A 17,137-nucleotide genomic window follows, 5' to 3' on the forward strand; every position below is an offset into this window, starting at 1 on the left:
CAGGCAGGGAGAGCCACTGTACAAGGAAGGAGGGGCACAGGGGTCATCTTGTGCTGCCTCCAGCTCCTGCCTGTTATCCACTGCTTCTGTCTGCGACTTGCAGAGCTTCGGCCACAGCCCAGGCCCTGCTGAAGGGACTGTTGCTGCCATATGTGAGGTGCTGACTGCACACTAGGGATGAAGAGGCAGATGCCCAATGCTGCCAGGCTCCCCAGAGGCACTGGGTGCACTAATGCTGCACCTACACTCACTGCCAGGACGACTGCTCTGGGGCAGTACATGCTCCAAACTGGATAAGGACCAACACCAGGGTTGGAGAAACTGTTTTCTAAGCAATCTACATATCAATGCCAAGCTGCAGGGTGGGCAGGCATGTGGGAAATAGGAAAAAAATGCTACAACCAGATGGGCTGAAAGCATGAGAAGGACATGAAACGAATTCAGAAGCTAGAAACAGCATAAGGGACACTGCAGGGCATTGATGGGCTGAGCCAAGTGCAGGTCCAGCACCTGGGGGCTCCCCAGGCTGGAGGATCCTGCTAGGTTTTCAGTCCCCTGCAAGCCTGGCAAGTGTCCCCCTGGAACCACTTCCCCCTGCCTGTCCCATCCCTCTGTTCCTAGCCAGAGCCAGAGTAACACAGAGCATGGAAAAGAGCCTTTATTTAGAAAGCACATGGTGCCCAGTGCTCCTGGGTCCTCCTCCCTGCTACCTCCCACCTGACTGAGCCCACTGACACCCCCACAAGCCACCAGCCCCCGCCTCCTGTCCCTGCTCCTCTTGTGGATGCAGAGACCTCCCCCAGGCAGCTTCCCAAGTGCAGAACCCACTGCCCAGCCACAGCACCCGCCCCATCCCACCCCTGCCAAGCACTTCCATCCTTCTGTGAGCACCCACCCTGTGCCTGCCCAACAGGCTCTGCAGCCCCCCAGAACTGACAGGGACATCCCCCATCCCTGCCCCGCTACCGGTGCGGAAGCTCCTGCTTCTGCTCTTGCTGTCTGCAGGAGGGCCGAGGGCTGAGCAGGGGGATGTGTCCGACGAGGTGCAGGGGCGAACCGAGGCTGGGGATTTTGGAGCAGGGAGATGCTGGCTGGTGTCCCAGGGCTGGGAGATGGTGTCTGGGAGGTGCAGTTGGCACGGCAAAGGGTACGACAGCCTCCGAGGGGATGAGAAAGGTGGGCACAAAGCCGCAGGAGAGGTTGAAGGCTTTGGGGACTACTCCATTCTGCAATGGGGCTAGGCGGGCTGGTGCTAGGCTAGGTAGGGCCCCTCGGCACCCCGTGGGGCCCGCAGGATCCCTGCCCACCCTGTCCTTCTGCAGCAGCTCCTGCAGTTTCTCCAGCTGCGTCCGGCAGATATGGGAGCGTGTGCGACTCTGGCAGAAGGACTCCAGGAAAGAATCAAGGGGCAGGTCCTGGGCCAGGAACTGCTCTACCTGTGCCTGTGGGACACCAAGCCAAGAGAGCTGTGGGACCACAGAAGGAGCCCAGATGACTGAGCACCCCCAGGCTCTGGGCTCTTCTTCAGAGCCTGGCATGTGGGAGGGCACAAAGAGTAAGCAGGGCCCAGACGAGGAAGAGGCAGCAGCACAGGGGTCTTGCCTGACTCACCTCTGACTCTGCCTCGGAGGCATCGAGCTTGGCTTGGAGCTTGCCCAAGGCACTCTGTGGGCTCCAGTTCTCCAGGTATGCCTCTGTGTCAGGAAGGGATGGGGCTGCCAATAAACCTTCACCAGGACATCCCTATTTCTGGAGCTGAGGCCTTTCCCATCCCCAAGTGTCAGCTCCCTCCTTCCCCGAACTGAAACACCCCCAAACACATCCCTGGAGCCACCTGCATCCCACCATAGCATCCGTACCATTGCAAGCAGCATCGCCCCCTGCTGCTCCCAAGTGGGCTGTTTCCCTGGAGCAGGTTTGAGGATGCTGAGCCCACCTGGGCGGGATGCTCTGCCTCATCCCATCAACTGCGCTCCACTCACCCAGGCGCTGCTGCTTGTCCCGACATGCCTCTCGTATCTCCTGCAGCTCCTGGTACTTGATGGCTAGGGCAGCCTTCCCGTCTTCCAGCTGCGGGCGCAGGGACAGGTTCACTTTGGCCTGGGTGCAGTTTGAAGCCAAACACATCTCCCGCTCCAACTGCAGGCTCTGGAACTGCGGGGAGGGGAGCAGGGGCTGTGTGTCAGCATCGGGAGAAACGGGCAGAACCAGTGAGAGCCGCAGCCTGTGTCTGGGGGGATGCACGGCACCGGGCAGCTTGCCATGAATGGGGCAAACCCCATGGGTGGCTACCAAGGACGTTAGGAGAGGGCCGCGCACCTCCTCGGCTCTGCACACACCTTCATCTTGGGCAAGGGCAGGAGCGGAGCTGGGCTGCGCTTTGCCAGGATTTTCTATTTTATTCCCTTTGCTTTTGCCCAGGGAAAGCTGCTGGAACGGGGCTGAGGGGGGTCCCGAGAGCCCTGACCCTGCTCCCGCGGGGGGCTGCGGGCCCCGAGGAGTACTCGGGCGGGGAGGGCACAGCGAGGGGCCAGGGCCTGCCCGGCGTCTGGGCAGCGGTTCTGCCGGCCCGAGCCTGCCCGCCCGGCCATGGCCGCCGAACCCCCCCACCCCGAGGCAGCCGCCGCCCGGGACGCGCAGCCGATGGGCTCCGCTCCAGAGCCCCGGGCCGGTTCCAGGGATCGAGGCAGGACCAGCGACCCGCAGGGCGCGGCGGGGGCTGCCCGGATCCGCAGCGCCCGGTGCCCGAGCTGCGGCCGGCTCCCTCCCGCGCACCGGGAGCGCCCCCCGGCAGCAGGGTACGGCTCCCCCGGCCGGGGTCCTGTGTGCCCCCCTCCCACTCGCGCTGCGCTTGCCCCGGCCTCCTCCACCCGTTACCTTCCTGCTGAGGCGGGCGGCGCGCTGCAGCCGGGGCTCGTCCTGCAGCAGGGCGCGGAGCTGCGCGGTGCTGAGCGCGCCGAGGCGGCGCGGGGAACCGGGCGGCACCGGGGGCCGGGACATGGGCCGGGACATGGGCCGGGGACCCCCCCCCGTCACCGGGAGCCGGGTGCGCCCCGCGTTCGCCGCGCGCCGCCGGTCTTAAAGGAGCCGTAGCTGAGAAGGTGTTGCGGTTCTGCACCGCACCGCCCCCGGCTGGGGAGTGAGGAAACTGGCACCGCACCCCCGTGTGTGCATAGAATTGTCAATAGAGTCATCGCAGAAGAGTACAGACCCAGACTGGTTTGGGTTGGACGGGACCTTAAAGCTCACCCAGCCCCAACCCCTGCCACGGGCAGGGACCCCTTCCACTGGAGCAGCTTGCTCCAAGCCCCTGTGTCCAACCTGGCCTTGAGCACTGCCAGGGATGGGGCAGCCACAGCTTCTCTGGGCACCCTGTGCCAGCGCCTCAGCACCCTCACAGGGAAGAGCTTCTGCCTAAGAGCTCAGCTCAGTCTCCCCTCTGGCAGGTTCAAGCCATTCCCCTTGGCCTGTCCCTACAGGCCCTTGTCCCAAGCCCCTCTCCAGGTTTCCTGCAGCCCCTTTAGGCACTGGAGCTGCTCTAAGGTCTCCCCTTCAGGAGCCTTCTCTTCTCCAGGCTGCCCCAGCCCAGCTCTCTCAGCCTGGCTCCAGAGCAGAGCTGCTCCAGCCCTCGCAGCAGATCCGTGGCCTCCTCTGCACTCGCTCCAACAGCTCCAGGTCTCTCTTGTGCTGCTGCCCCAGAGCTGGATCAGGACTGCGGGGGGGGTCTCCCCAGAGCAGAGTAGAATGGAAGAATCCTGCACTTCACCCAGCTCTGCGCATCCTCTGCCTGCATGCTGCTGTGTGCATCCTGCATTGCACCACACTGTGTGCATCCCCTGCTGCACAATGCAAGTATCCTGCACTGCACTGTGTGTGCCCTGTGCTGCACCACACTGTGTGCATCCCACTTGTCACTTCAGTGCTGTCACCTCTTACACTGCAGTCGAGCATCCTGTGGACATCCTGACACTGCTATGCCCAACTGCTCAGGAGCCATGAGATGCCAGCTCACCTTCATCCCCTGGGGGATGGGTAATGTCAGGATATGCTGCCCCACTCCTGATGGGGAGTTGCTTGCAGCAGAATACTGAGGTTCCTGAATGTTTGTAGGGATTCAGAGACCTTAAAAGATACACTCAAGGAGCAGAAACTTGCCTGAAGGCTCAGCTCCGTTACAGTACATCTCTGCTGGGAACTCACCTTGTATCTTTGGCCATCTAAATTGGTCTCGGAAACTTGGGTATGGTGAACCTATTCTTGTAGTGATCTCTTCCCTCTCTAGTGCCTCCTAATACCTAACCTACTTCTCTTTCGCTTTTATTTAAGTTCACTGCTTCTTGGTCACAGCAGACATCTACTGATGACTTTGAAGTCATGTTTCTGCAGGATCAAGGCATGACTATGCAAACAGGCAGCAAGGAACAGATCCTGACAGATGCAGCCTCATGGCAGGAGTGGAACCTTGGTACCGGGACAATGGCACAGCTCTTGCCCCTGGACTGTGACTGTGGTAATGATGTGGGAAGAGTTCTCTGCCATGCCATGTTCATTCTGAATAATTGTGCTGTGCAGGTCACAGGTGATTTAGATCAGGGTGACTAGATTTAACTTTCTTACATCCATTCTTGTGAGAACCACTCAAGGCTTTTTTCCCATCCACAAGCTCCAAGACTTCAGTCCTAGCACCCGGCTTGGGTCCTAGCACCCTTGGGTCTCAGTGGGAGCACATCAGAGGTACAGGACAGATGTTCATTAATGGTGAATGAGCTCAAGGAAGCACATTTATTGGGATGCTTTACCAGACAATGCAGAGAGGCACAGAGCATATGGAAAACTGTGGCATGTAGCTTGTTTTGCTTGCTGTGAGTTATGGAGGCAGCTAAGAAACTCTGATGAAAAGTCACTCTGGGGCTGAGTGTCTTCGTCCCACAGGGGAGGTACGTGTGGAATCCACACATTTCACAAGTAATTGTTTATTCTTGATTATGAACATACGAACAAGGAATCATTGACAAGCGTAGGGGAAAATAGCTGAGCAGAGGGGGAGCCTGCACTCAAAGAGGGCAATTGAAAAGTGACATTTCGCTACAACCCTACTACCCCTGGGCTCCTCTCTCCACTCCAGAAAGGCTTGAACTCTTTGGCCATGCAGAGCCTTTGCAGAGTGTCCAGTATGGACAGGTGGGGGAAGAAGCACTAACAGTATGAGGCTGGTTTGAGGAGGATAAGGGAGGATTTGCAGTTCCCTTTGCACAGGCTACCCCATGTCATGCCACCCTTGAAATTCAGCCGTACAGAATAACAGGCTGAGAACCACCACCCACCCTCATAGCTGTAGGCACAGTTCTTACTGTAAGTGTCCTGATCTCGATCCTTTGTGGAGAACTTCATGTTGTCGTGCATGGTCTTGGGATTGTCTGAGGTCATGGCATCCCCTGCTGTCCCTGCATAGGAGCCCAGCCTCAGCCGGTAGCCGTGGGACTCATCTTCTACACTGAAGAGGTTGTAGTCTGCGAAATGGATGTTGTCTGAGGAGTCCTGGATGACAAACCTGACCTGGTAGACCTTCTGCTTGGCGATCTGATGGATGTACTCAGTGCCCAGCCAGTACTCGGTGCGCACGTTCCCAAAGCCGTACTTGTAGGTGCTCCAGGACTCGGCCCAGGTGACTGGTGTGTCTTTCTGGTTCCTCTGGATGACCGTCCAGCCCCCATGTGTCACATTCATTTCGCAGTACACCACGATGTGGTGGAGCCCTTTCGGCTGGATGATGTAGACACCGCTGCGGCTGCCAGCGGGAACCTCACTGCAGTCTTTGGGCCAGCCTGGGGCAGGAAGCAGAGATGGTTATTAAATCCCACACGACGAGACACTGAAAGCATGTGGTATTTCTTTTGTTCCTATGTCCTTTCACACACGCATTCTTTGGCTATATTCCTGCCATGTGCTTGCAGGAGTAAATTGAAATCTTGAAATGATCCTCAAAAGACTTGGGCTTCATATCTCCCCAAGACAGAATTCAAACTGATGGGAACACCCTGCCAAAATATCTTGGCCTGGTGACACCAAGGCAGATGTTGCCTTCACACAGCACACAATGCACTTAGGCCAGGTTGGATTCAGTCTTACAGTGCTGTGGGGATTTGTCTGTAGCATGCAGGTGATGTATCACTGCACAGACAAGTGCAAGCCTGGATTATAAAGCCATCTGCTGTTAGAGCATGAAGGCTTTAGAGCTTTATATTACTTTATAGTAGTCTCAGAAACCCTGGAGTGTGATCAATACAACCATATTGCTAATGATTCAATCAGCCCTTGTGATGTCATTAGGGAAAATCCATCAGTTTTCTGGGGGCTTACCTGATTAGCTCTTTAGGGACTTCCTGACTTTTGATTCTATTATGGCCTTTCAATGCTCCAGAGCGTCAGTACCTTATGCAGCAAACAGCTGAATGCACCTACACACTTCTGGGAAGAGACCTGCTCTGCTCCCAGTACCCAGGGGAATACTGGGAGACTGCTGTTATTCCTATCCAGAGAGGACCTATCTTGTGGTCCTATGGGCTACTGTTGACTCAGTCAGTTCAGTAACCCAGTCAGTCCCTGTCTTACCCAGTCTTCTATCGACTGTTTAGTGAAAACAGAAAAATAAGCAATCACAGCTTCCCAGAGGCCAGTAATGAATCATCACTTTACATTTTGGATCTTCAGGTGGCAAATTCCCCCTGCTAAAGATCCTCACAGCTACTGAGTCCAGGACATGGTTAGTACTATATAAGGATATAAGGAGGAAATTCTTTCCTGTTAGGGTAGTGAGGCACTGGAATGGGTGCCCAGGGAGGTTGTGAATGCTCCATCCCTGGCAGTGTTCAAGGCCAGGCTGGACAAGGCCTTGGGTGACTTGGTTTAGTGTGAGGTGTCCCTGCCCATGGCAGGGGGGTTGGAACTGGATGATCTTAAGGTCCTTTCCAACCCTAACTATTCTGTGATTCTACTAAGGTCCCCCCCAAGGTGATGAGCTGTGGCACTTCTGCAGTCTATCAGTAAAGCCACATTTTTCCTGGGAGAAGCCGGTGTGCATGTAGGACATGGACTAAGGTGGCTGAGAGCTCCTCATGAGCCCAGCAATGGTGAAACCTGTTGAGCAGATGTACTCTTTGAGAAGAGACTTACCATGACCTGCTGGTGGGCGGGGGGCGACGTCTCTGACCTGTCGAGCATGTAGGGTATCGTTATCTGAGTTAACAAGAGCAGAGGAGACAGGAGTGAGTGCTGAGAGTACATATCTCAAACCTGCTGGGAGAGCATGTTATTCTCCAGATGATATTCCTGTTTTGCTGTTGTTGCTCCTAATTCCATAGGGACTTTACCACTTCTGATATCAGCCAGTTGGTAGTTAGCAGGATTTATGTGTTCGAATGGGGCAGATGCTTCCTTGGTGAGAAGGACTTGGACACACTTTGTTTGGGAAAGACTTAAGGGATCTGGAAAAAACTGAGAAGATGTTGCTAAAGTGCAGAAGAAACACCCATGTAACGTGGTATTTACTTTGACTCACAATTATATGAAGGTAATCACTCCTGTTCGTTTTGTAAGTGACAGCCTGCCCCTGCTCCTTTCTGCCTTCACTTCCCATCCATTTGGAAGTGCTCCTCCCCAAGTCAAGCCTGTCTTCTCTTGCATGCCTCCCTCCTTACCCATCTTGAATTTATGCTGCTCACATTTTCGGAGCGGTCTGAGTGAGAGAAGAGTGTGGAGCCCACAGCACACCCCCTTTCCCTACTCAGACTTGGTGCTCTTGGTGAAGCCCAAGCTCTTGTCACAGCCATGGCTACTCCCTGTATTGGCCATTCCCATGACAGCTGACCTTTGCAACGAAGGCTGACGTGAAACCAGCATCAAACACGTGGACATTGAGCTCTTCTGGAAGAATTCTTCCTCCTCTCTTGGAAAGGAACTGGCCATTTCTGTTGGGCCATGTCCCACCCACAGCCCTCAGTTTTATTGCATAACCATTTCATGGAGGCTTCCTCATTGCCCCCGTATGACCTGGTATTTGTAGGTTACTTTGTGCCATCGTCTGGCTGCTTGCTCTGTGTCAGTGTCACTGCTTAGACTCTTTGTATTAAATTCATTTAGTTCCTCTTTGTGTTCACTCTCTCTTGAATTCAGTCCTCTACTGGCCTTGTGTTTTCCAGAGGCAGCTACTGTTCTTCATGTCCTCAAAACACACAGTGATTATTTGCCTTAACACCTTCAGTACCGCTTCTCCAAGGAAGAGCCCATGCCCACAACACCCTCGGCTTGGCATTGTTGCCGATGAGACCAAACCTGTCCCTTCTCCTGGGATCCTGAGAACTCTAGGCTTTGGGCTGTTGGACTCACTTATGGACAGAAGAACTTCATACCAGACAGGAGAAGAGACAAGCAGAAAGCAGAGGAGGACTCTGAGGTGTCTCTTGCTCCAGTAAGACTGTCTATATTACACTGGCATTGCACACACATAGTATTTAGTCCTTCCTCCATGTTACAGGGGTCTGCTTAGGGTGGTGAGGAGGTCTGTGTAGGATCTGACTGAATGTGACCTTGTTTGCCCCTCCCTTCTAAGTGGTACACTTACCGAACTGGGAGGGCTCTGGGGGAACATTCATGATTTCATCCAGTGTGCCATTGAGGAGATGCAAGTTTCTGATGTCCAAGGCAGGCAGACATGCTGCCAGGGCCAGCAGGCAGGTGAAAATCAGGGGACAAAGGTGCTGGGAAGCTGAAATGGGAAGAGATTGGAAGAGTCAGAAAGTGATCATAACCTTTCCATTGGAAAGCCATGAATCCCATTTGACTCCCTGATTGCAGAATAAAATAGGAAAATCAACTTCTTTATGTGTCGAGCTCCCTCTTGGAGCTCTAAGCCCCAATTTGCTATTTAGGTGAGCTAACACACGCTCATTGACAGGAGTCATCAGCGATGGCATCTGCCACTGGTGAGTTTTGAGACAGAAGGGTGAAAACCTTGTCCACACTCAAGGTGACTGTAATCAGAAATCCCTATAAACCCAAGTCTTGGGGCTGGAGATAACAAGCACGGTGAGCACGGAGGGAGGAATCCCCTTTCCTCCCAGCTCCCATCACGCACTCATAACACACTCACATGGTGTTAGCTGGGACCGTGCCTGCCTCCAGGCCAGGTTTGCGGGCAGTAAGAGCCCTGATGTGTGGGTGGCAACAAGCCCCAGGAAGGGCTGTGTGCGTTCCCCTGCTCTGTGTGAGAGGAGCAGCACGAACTTTCATGAATTTCTGCCTGGCTGGTGCAAATCATGTCTTTTATACGGTTATAAGGCTGCTTCAGAATTTCCACATGTAGCCAGATGCTCTGGTTTGTTCTAGTTCAGAGGGACATGAGCATGCTTTCTAAAGTATTGCGTCTAAGCAAGATAACAGAAAGTTTATACTGACCCACAGAGAGCTGCTGCCCATGGGAAAATCTGTTCACAGTATAAGAGATGTAGAACCCTGGCAGATTATCAATGTAAATCTCTCCACTGCTCAGAAAGCACCAGAGGCAAACCTATTGCAGTGCAGTAGGTTTGGCAGTGATTTGCTTCTCAATTTCTACATAACATTTAGTGCCTTCATACACCTGTGTTCAGAGGCATGTTTAACAGCATCTCTTCTTTAAGCCCTAGAGAAGCAATGGACACTCCACTGCTGGCCCATTCCCTCACGAATGGTCATGAAAGGTCTGAGCAGCAGGAAGATGCAGGGAAGAGTATCACCCTCTCCTGGTTGTTCTTCTGGGAATAGTATGCTTTCAACCATCTAACCTCCAGATCTTGATAGCTGTTCAATATTGCTTCTTAAGCGAGAATATCTAAAACCTTAGTTTTCTATTCTAGAGTATTCAGTACTTTCCTTGGAGAACTGAAAATTATGAAGACTGTTTGATAAATATGAGTCTTTTAAAATGGGCTGACAATGTAGATACACTGATACAGCCTGAAAGCATCAGAACATGCAGACTCCGGCTCCAGTTCCCAGACTGGGGCACAGTGAGCCCAGACAATGCAATGGACTCAGTGCTGGGGTGGCCAGGGGTGGAGGGAAGGGAGCCCTGCAGAAGACAAAGTGCAGGGATGCTACATGCAGAAGTGCTGCCCCTCCCATCCCATCCCACACTCACCCATGCCGTCACTGCACGGACCCTGCGGAGCGGGAAGCAGAGTGGCTTTGGCCTGGCTGGACGGGTGTCCAGCCTGAAAGTTATAGGGCTCAGCAGGTGAGGGGGTGGAGGCACAAGACGCAAACCACTTGTCCTCTGGTCGGCAACAGAACGGATGGTTTAAAGGCTTATTTGCTCTGCATCATGAAGTGGTATGTCCTCAGAGAACGGAGGCTGTGTCTCACAGAGGTGAAGAGCTTTCTTCAGAGGCAAAGCAAATAATTTGGTGCTCATAAGCAAATGCCTTAAACCAAACCTGTGATTTACAGTGCCTGGCTGCCCCCTCCACTGGCAAGGTTTCCCCAGGGAATGGCATCCTCTAGGCCCCGCTGCACATTTCAACTCATGAGTAAGTACCCAAATGACATTCCCCCTCCTGGGTGGAAATCAAACATCAGGCGTAGATCACTCTCCAGAGCAGGCATGGGGCCACCGGGGACCCCATTAGACCCTTCAGAGAAGAGGTACTCTGGTGTTCCTGGGAAACCGTGCACCTAGCTTCAGAAAGAGCCACTCCATGTGCCTGCTGACGTGCCTGGCTGACCACCACCATGCTGCCTCTTGCGCAATGCCCAGTGTGGTCTCCCCCAGCACATGGCCCTTGCAGCAGTCACAAGAGAGTTTTGGAAACTGTGACATGACACTGATGTAAAATGGTCTCACTTCAAGTCCTTCTCTGCTATAGGACGGCTTGCAGCATGGCTTTAGAATCAGAGAACCACTTTGGCTGGAAAAGGCGTTTAAACTCATCCAGTCTAACCGTTCCCAGCCCTGCCAAGGCCACCCCTAACCCATGGCACTGAGGCCTCGTCTCCACAGTGTGTGAACACTTGCAGGGACGGTGCCTGCAGCCCTGCCCTGGGCAGCCTGTTCCAATGCCTGAGCACCCTCAGCTCCATCTAAACCTGCCCTGGTGCAGCTTGAGGCCGGTTCCTCTTGTCCCATCCCTTGTTCCTTGGGAGCGGGCAGAGTGAAGCTTCTCAGAGCGCTGTGTCTCATTTTAGACCCCTCATTTCAAGAAACATGCTGACATACTGGAGCACATCCAGTGGAGGCCACCAGACTGGTCAGGGGCTTGGAGCTCAGGATGTGTCAGGATAATGTGGGAGAGCTGGGCTTGCTCAACCCAAAGAAGAGCAGGCAACAGGGAGGTTCTTACTGCTTACTGCCTCTCCCTCATGGGAGCATGCAGGCAGCATGGAGCCAAACTGTCCAAGGATGTGCATGGTGATGGGATGAGAAGCAATGCGTCTAAACTGGAACATGGAAATTCCAGTTAGAATGAGGGACTTCTTTTTTAACATGAAGTTGGGCAAATAGTGGAACGCGGTCCCAGAGAGAGGCTGTGGGTGTTTTACCCTTAGAGGTATTCAAGAGTTGGCTGGACAAGGATCTATATTTTTAGATCTCCTCTGAGCAGGGATTGAACTCTCAGAGATTTCTCCCAGCTTAAATTATTCTCTCACTCTGTGATTCCTGTGATTCCATGGTTCTCCTTGGAGGTGCACAGGGATGGGACGGGAGGCAATGGACATGAAGGGAAATCAGAGAACAGAAAAAAGTCAGCCCAAGGGTGTTCAAAGACTGGGGTGTGCGGGGAGAGAGAGAAGTTGTGGGAACTCCATTCCTTGACAGTTTCACTCCTGAGCCAGACGTGACCCTAAGTTGGCACCGCTTTGGCCTTGAGATCAGCTCAGAGGCATTCGGCCATCCTCCTGGTCTCTGTGCTTCTCTGCTTCTTTGACAAGCTCCCTCCCCAGCCCTTATGCCTCTGTATATCTGCAGGAGCAAAGCCATGACACCGGGCCTTATGCTAGACGCAGAGCTGCCTGCACCAGAACGTGCTTTAGGAAGCCACTTGATAAGCCCAGAGAGCTACAGCAAAAGCCAGAGGGCCCATGGGGCACGAGATCAGCCAGCCAGGCTGGTGGGATTTGCTCTTTCATGATTAACTGCTACTGTCATCACCTGTGTGCACCTGCAGGACTGAACTGCCCGTGACCAGACCAAATTGGACCTTCACCTAAGCCCATTGGTGCCTGCTCAGCACTGGGCTGTCAGTACTGGTCTCCAGTTCCCTCTCTGGCCTTGTTTCCTGGATGGATCTTAGACATACACTGTAGATAGCTTGTTTCCTGGATGGGTAGATTCATGGTGTAGATTTATCTCCGGCTCTGCCTTTTGCATTGTGTCCTTTTGTCCAGGATCTCAGACCCAGTTGGCCGCTTGCCTTGCCTGGAGCTGTTGCCAACACTCAGCTCTGCTTGCTCTTCTCAGACCCATTAGGATGGAGCTCTGCCAATGCAGGCATTGCCTCCATGGGGTCCATCTTTGGCTTCTGACTTGCGTGCCTGTTGGAAGCAGCCAGCCTTTGCTGCTGCCAGAGAGCTTGCTTGTACCTTCATCCTCCTCCCTTGAGCCGATGGTGCCCTTTGCTCTGGCTCTCTGGAGTGCAACCACTGGTAATTGGGCTTAGCTCTGCTTCCAGCCTGTATCTTCTCAGAGGTCCTTTTGCAGCTGCCTTCTTAGAAAGAGGTCCGGTGTTAGCCTGAATCAGAAAACCTGTGTCAATTTTGAAGACCATCCACTGGAATATGAGAAATAAATGAAGTTGCAGACAAGGGCTCCAACCTCTAACCCAGCAGGCAGGGGTGTCATGTAAGCATTCAGATGTAAGTTGATCCACAGATCCCTTACCTTGGAGAGGCCTGGGTGCTGCTGCCCATCCAGACCTGCAAGTTGCATTGCTTGATGTGGGCTCCTGCAGTACAGAGGTTTGGTGGGAGCCTCATCTGGAGACTGGCTTGCCGTAAAGAAGACATCCGATCAGCAAGCTACTGAAACCAAACTTGAGAAGAAAGTACATCTTTGTCCTCTTGAACAAACATCTTTATCCAAACATCTTTATCCTCTTGACACTGGTTTGACAAAGTGCTGGAGCTGTCTGTACAATCCTCCCAGCCAATCAATCCTGAGAGCATTTTGTTCCTGCAAAGGGAGCAACCCCTGGTCAACATGTCTGGGGATCTGCAGGGTCTCACCAGGCCAAAGGCAGAGATTGGAAAGGAGAGTGGTGAAGGGACCTACAGTCACCTGCTTGTTACCTGGAGCCTTTGCCCTCTACTCAAAGCATGCAGATTGGGGTACCAGGGGACACTGACTTCTGGCTGCTGCACCCTGGTTCCAACCCAATGACTTAACTTACTGATACTGAAACCTGCCAGTGGTTAGTTGGCACCAGTTAGCGAGCAGGCATGTCTCTTGAGGAGCTGTCCTCATCTTTCCAAGGTCACCTTTGGGACTGAGCACATAGGAAACCCAGTCTTTCCTTCTTTGCTAATTCCTGTGTGTATGTCCTTAAAAAAGCTGGGTCTCACCACTTCAGTGTGGCCATGGCTCTCCAAAATTTGCTCCAAGTGAGCAATTCACATGTAGTGTTTGTGTAACTGGGACAGTCAATAATTGAAACCCCTCATCAGGGAGGGTATTACTTTGTACTCCGGCTGGAAGGGCATGCCTTTCTGTACTCAAGGGGTTTAGCTGTGCTGCTGTCATGAGATCTGCAAACTGGTCCAGGCACAGCCTGCAAGTGCCTCCTTGTGCCCTTACGAATAACAAGTGTGAACACAAGTGGGTGTGTGCAGTGCCTATAAAGCCACTGTGGATAGCTCAGCATGGGAGGGTGCACCACTGGGTTCCTGCTCTCCGCTCAGCTGGGCTGTTGTGATGGGTGAGTTATCTTCCCAACAGCACACTTAATTCATGTGTGGTGCTGGGCTCAAACAAGGCATGACTGGGGTGAGTATACAGAGGCACAAGGTGGCAAGCAGGACAGCAGCCATGATCTTGCCTGGGTGATGCATGCTGTGAGGCACCACGGTAGCAGAAGGGACACAAGGCGAAAGCACCAAATGACACACACGCTTGGTGCTAGCCTATGCTTTCCCCATGCTACCTATGCCCTGTATTCTCATGCCCTGTCAAGGGAGCTTAATGTGGAGATCTAGATTTCCACATGGTCCTTTTCCTTTCTGACCAATGCATGTGGCACCTGCGGTTGCACAGGGCTCCTTCCCCAGGTGTGATGGCATCTGCCCCAGTAACTGAGCTAGTGCAAGCTGTAGCAGTGTGCTGGTGGCCAGCGCAGAGGGTTTGGGCTTGTGTCACTGTAAGACTTCCTCCTGTCTGCTTGGGAGCTGGTATCTGTGCAACAGGACCCGTCTGTTGGCTGTCATGGGGCTGGAGTGGTTTGTATAACAGGCTTAAGCATGATTACTCCAGACAGAACTTTTCCTTGCAATCCTACTTCCCAGCAAACTACTGTCCCCAGATCCAGCTGTGTCACTGTCCTCTTAGGTACTCTTGGGCTGTAGGTTTCAAGAACAGATCTGCAGGTTACTGTATGGTGCAGGGAAGGGATTGACTGGAAAAGTGACAAAGCCATTTCTCACCTTGCTTCAGCCCTGCAGGGGCAGAGCCTGCACTGAAGCTGCAGCTCCCATCACCCTTGGGAGCTCCCTGCTCCTGCCTGTGCCCCATGCCTCTGCCTTCCCTCATCCCAGCTCCGCAGGGGCTGTTGGCAGGGGCGGAGGGGACTGCTCAGGGATCCTAACGGTGCTGGGCCCTTTCCTTCCCTCCCCAGGGCTCCAGGCTAGAACAAGTGTGCTCCATGGGGGCCTTTTCCTCCTACCCACAGTGGTGGCGATGCTTCTCCTTGGTGCAAGTGGTGGCCCAGCAACACCCACTGCCAGCTCCCGGAGTGGTGAGTATGGAGCGTGTGTGGGGAACACTGGCTGGGCACCAAAGTGTAGAGCAGGACAGTGTCTCCTCAGCTCAGCACTGACTCTCAGGTCTGCTAAGTGCTAGGAAGGCCATCATGCACCCAGGCTGATGCACACCTGGGCCATGGTTTGTAAGGTAAGCAGTGTGACACCATCCTCACCTCCTTGGTGGCTTCATGCTGAAACCAAGGGGTTTCGTTCAAACACCATAACTTGGCAGGATTGCTCTGTGATGGTTGTGTCATTTTATACTTCAGCTCTAGGAGAGATCCTCCCAGCATCTTTTATTTTAGTGGGATTAGGAGTATTCCCTTCCTCCCCGCAAGGGGGGGTGACACTCCCTGCAAGACCCGTGTGCCCAAGGGAAACAGAGATTCCTTGGGCTGAATTGCAACTGCCCACAGCAAATTGTCCCTCATCAGATACAAAGAAAATCAAATTAGACAGCAAATTAGTTTGGCAAGTAAGTCATGCCAGATCAGCCCTGCCAGCAGATAAACTGCAACAAGGTGATGGAAGAGGTCCCTATGAAGGAGAAGCTTGTCCTTCTTTTGCAATGCCATGATTCTAGAGAAAACATCAATTTTAATTACATATCCTCATCCAGTGGAGCATTTTGGGGCACTTATGGTACCTTGCAAGAACTGCAGCTCAATATATCAAGGGCCTTGTGTGAGGGCTAGGTATACTTGGAGGACACCACTGGCATCAGGAAGATGTTTTTCCCTTTTTCTTGGCCAGATGCATCAGAAGGCTCCAAATGAAATAGAAAGTCATGATAAATAGATCCTAGGTCTCTTACCAGGGCTGTTGTCTTAGAGACCTTTGGTTGCCCTATGGAAACGCCACTGGTTGCCCAGTGGCAACGCCCACTCTATGCTGTGGAACAGACCACAGATAAACCAGCCCTTTTTGTCCTGAGTCCCCATTCACTGCAGGAGCTTCTTGTTACACTGAAAGACTCATATGCCCCTTCTCTCTCCCACCCCAACCTGTGTTTGCTACTGCTGCCACCGCAGGGTTCCCCGCAGACTGCAGCCATCTCCGCAAGAGCAGCCCCAGTGGGGTGTACGTCATCCAGCCAGCACGGTCCCCACCACGCGTGGTGTGGTGTGACATGGACACAGAAGGCAAGGGCTGGACTGTTGTCCAGAGAAACTCTCACGACACTGAGCTCACATGGAAGCAATCCTGGACTACCTACAAGTACGGCTTCGGGAATGTACAGGGTGATCACTGGATGGGCACCGAGTACCTGCACCTGCTGACACAGCAGGGCACCTACAAGGTCCGCTTCATCGTGCGGAATAAAGCCAACGTCACCCACTTTGCTGAGTACGACATCTTCAGGGTGGAAAGTGAGGCCAGTGGGTACCCACTGAGGCTGGGCCGGCATTCTGGTGAAGGGGATGACTATCTGACCCTCTACCACCCCAAGAAGGGGGGCATCCATGACAACATGAAGTTCAGCACGACTGACAAGGACCAGGACCAGTACAGTGGGAACTGCGCCAGCAGCTATGGGGGCTGGTGGTACGACAGATGCCAGAATGTCCTGCTCAATGCCAAAAACCGCATCCTTTGGCCAGGATTCTGCGATAAAGGCGACTGCGCATCCTCCCTCATCCTGGTCAAACCCACAGATGTGTGCTGACCGTGCCGCAGTGCCCAGCCTCCCGGGAGTCTGGGAGAGTGCCACCGTCCCCAGCTCAGCACCCCCTTCCTGTGCCTGCCAGCAGCTCTGTGCCAGCCCCGGTGTGTGTCCTGCTCTTCCCATAGCCTCTGCACCAGCACTGGATGAAACAAAGCGGCTCTGGGGCTCAAGAGCAATTACCTGGAGCAGCTTCGCTCAGTGCTGTGGTGTTGGCCTGTGCTGGGGTGCAGGCATTGGTTTGGGGTGGGTGCACCCGCTCCTATCCTGGGCAGAGGGAAACAGTGCAAGTTCCCTCCCCTATGCAATCAGTGTATCCCTGCTTTGCTCAGGCCCTGCTCCCTCCCTGGGCCTCCTACACCCCACAGCTCTGCTACCCATAATGGGAGAAGTCAGCTGCAATAAACCCTGGAGCCAGACTTGGCTGCCTTGTGCCTACCTGCCACAGTGTCACTGCACACACACAGGAGCAGTCAAGGTCCTGGGGCA

The 17,137-nt window shown here is 53.8% G+C and overlaps 3 protein-coding genes across 6 annotated transcripts; 1 reads left to right on the forward strand and 2 right to left on the reverse strand.

The window, feature by feature from the left end:
- Nucleotides 1-643: 643 nt before the first annotated feature.
- VPS37D (VPS37D subunit of ESCRT-I) lies at nucleotides 644-3,035 on the reverse strand. 4 transcript variants are annotated; one of them, XM_061375754.1, is made up of 5 exons: nucleotides 2,878-3,006; nucleotides 2,340-2,484; nucleotides 1,983-2,154; nucleotides 1,612-1,727; nucleotides 644-1,442 (listed from the first exon to the last, which is right to left on the reverse strand). In XM_061375754.1, exons 2-5 carry the CDS (start codon nucleotides 2,343-2,345, stop codon nucleotides 963-965), a joined length of 774 nt encoding a protein of 257 aa, XP_061231738.1. In that variant the 5' UTR covers nucleotides 2,346-2,484; nucleotides 2,878-3,006; the 3' UTR covers nucleotides 644-962. The 4 variants fall into 4 exon arrangements, with proteins under 4 accessions (XP_061231738.1, XP_061231737.1, XP_061231736.1 ...); XM_061375753.1 differs by lacking the exon at nucleotides 2,340-2,484 and having other exon boundaries at nucleotides 1,612-1,694; nucleotides 2,878-3,035; XM_061375752.1 differs by lacking the exon at nucleotides 2,340-2,484 and having other exon boundaries at nucleotides 1,612-1,715; nucleotides 2,878-3,035.
- A 1,924-nt stretch (nucleotides 3,036-4,959) lies between these two features.
- Nucleotides 4,960-10,334, reverse strand: LOC133224315 (fibrinogen-like protein 1-like protein). Its single transcript, XM_061375744.1, has 4 exons — nucleotides 10,178-10,334; nucleotides 8,621-8,764; nucleotides 7,174-7,236; nucleotides 4,960-5,825 (listed from the first exon to the last, which is right to left on the reverse strand). Exons 1-4 carry the CDS (start codon nucleotides 10,179-10,181, stop codon nucleotides 5,197-5,199), a joined length of 840 nt encoding a protein of 279 aa, XP_061231728.1. The 5' UTR covers nucleotides 10,182-10,334; the 3' UTR covers nucleotides 4,960-5,196.
- A 3,457-nt stretch (nucleotides 10,335-13,791) lies between these two features.
- Nucleotides 13,792-16,786, forward strand: LOC133224338 (fibrinogen-like protein 1-like protein). Its single transcript, XM_061375775.1, has 3 exons — nucleotides 13,792-13,946; nucleotides 14,859-14,978; nucleotides 16,017-16,786. Exons 1-3 carry the CDS (start codon nucleotides 13,943-13,945, stop codon nucleotides 16,649-16,651), a joined length of 759 nt encoding a protein of 252 aa, XP_061231759.1. The 5' UTR covers nucleotides 13,792-13,942; the 3' UTR covers nucleotides 16,652-16,786.
- Nucleotides 16,787-17,137: the final 351 nt, after the last annotated feature.

The sequence above is a fragment of the Neopsephotus bourkii genome, unplaced genomic scaffold (genome assembly GCF_033783945.1).
Source record: "Neopsephotus bourkii isolate Nb327-2 ecotype Australia unplaced genomic scaffold, CSIRO-AGI_Nbou_v1 NB_1675, whole genome shotgun sequence".
Lineage (NCBI taxonomy): Eukaryota > Metazoa > Chordata > Aves > Psittaciformes > Psittacidae > Neopsephotus > Neopsephotus bourkii.

Excerpts from the sequence above, each read along its gene's own strand:
- VPS37D (XM_061375751.1), bottom strand. The coding sequence starts at position 3,012 with ATGTCCCGGCCCATGTCCCGGCCCCCGGTGCCGCCCGGTTCCCCGCGC. Across the intron at positions 2,155-2,877 it reads CCGCCCGCCTCAGCAGGAAG|TTCCAGAGCCTGCAGTTGGA; the intron begins GTAACGGGTGGA and ends CCCTCCCCGCAG. Across the intron at positions 1,728-1,982 it reads GGACAAGCAGCAGCGCCTGG|GTTTATTGGCAGCCCCATCC; the intron begins GTGAGTGGAGCG and ends GTCCTGGTGAAG.
- LOC133224315 (XM_061375744.1), bottom strand. Across the intron at positions 7,237-8,620 it reads CCCAGAGCCCTCCCAGTTCG|ATAACGATACCCTACATGCT; the intron begins GTAAGTGTACCA and ends TTGTTAACTCAG. Across the intron at positions 5,826-7,173 it reads CCGCCCACCAGCAGGTCATG|GCTGGCCCAAAGACTGCAGT; the intron begins GTAAGTCTCTTC and ends TTCCTGCCCCAG.
- LOC133224338 (XM_061375775.1), top strand. Across the intron at positions 14,979-16,016 it reads CACTGCCAGCTCCCGGAGTG|GGTTCCCCGCAGACTGCAGC; the intron begins GTGAGTATGGAG and ends CTGCCACCGCAG.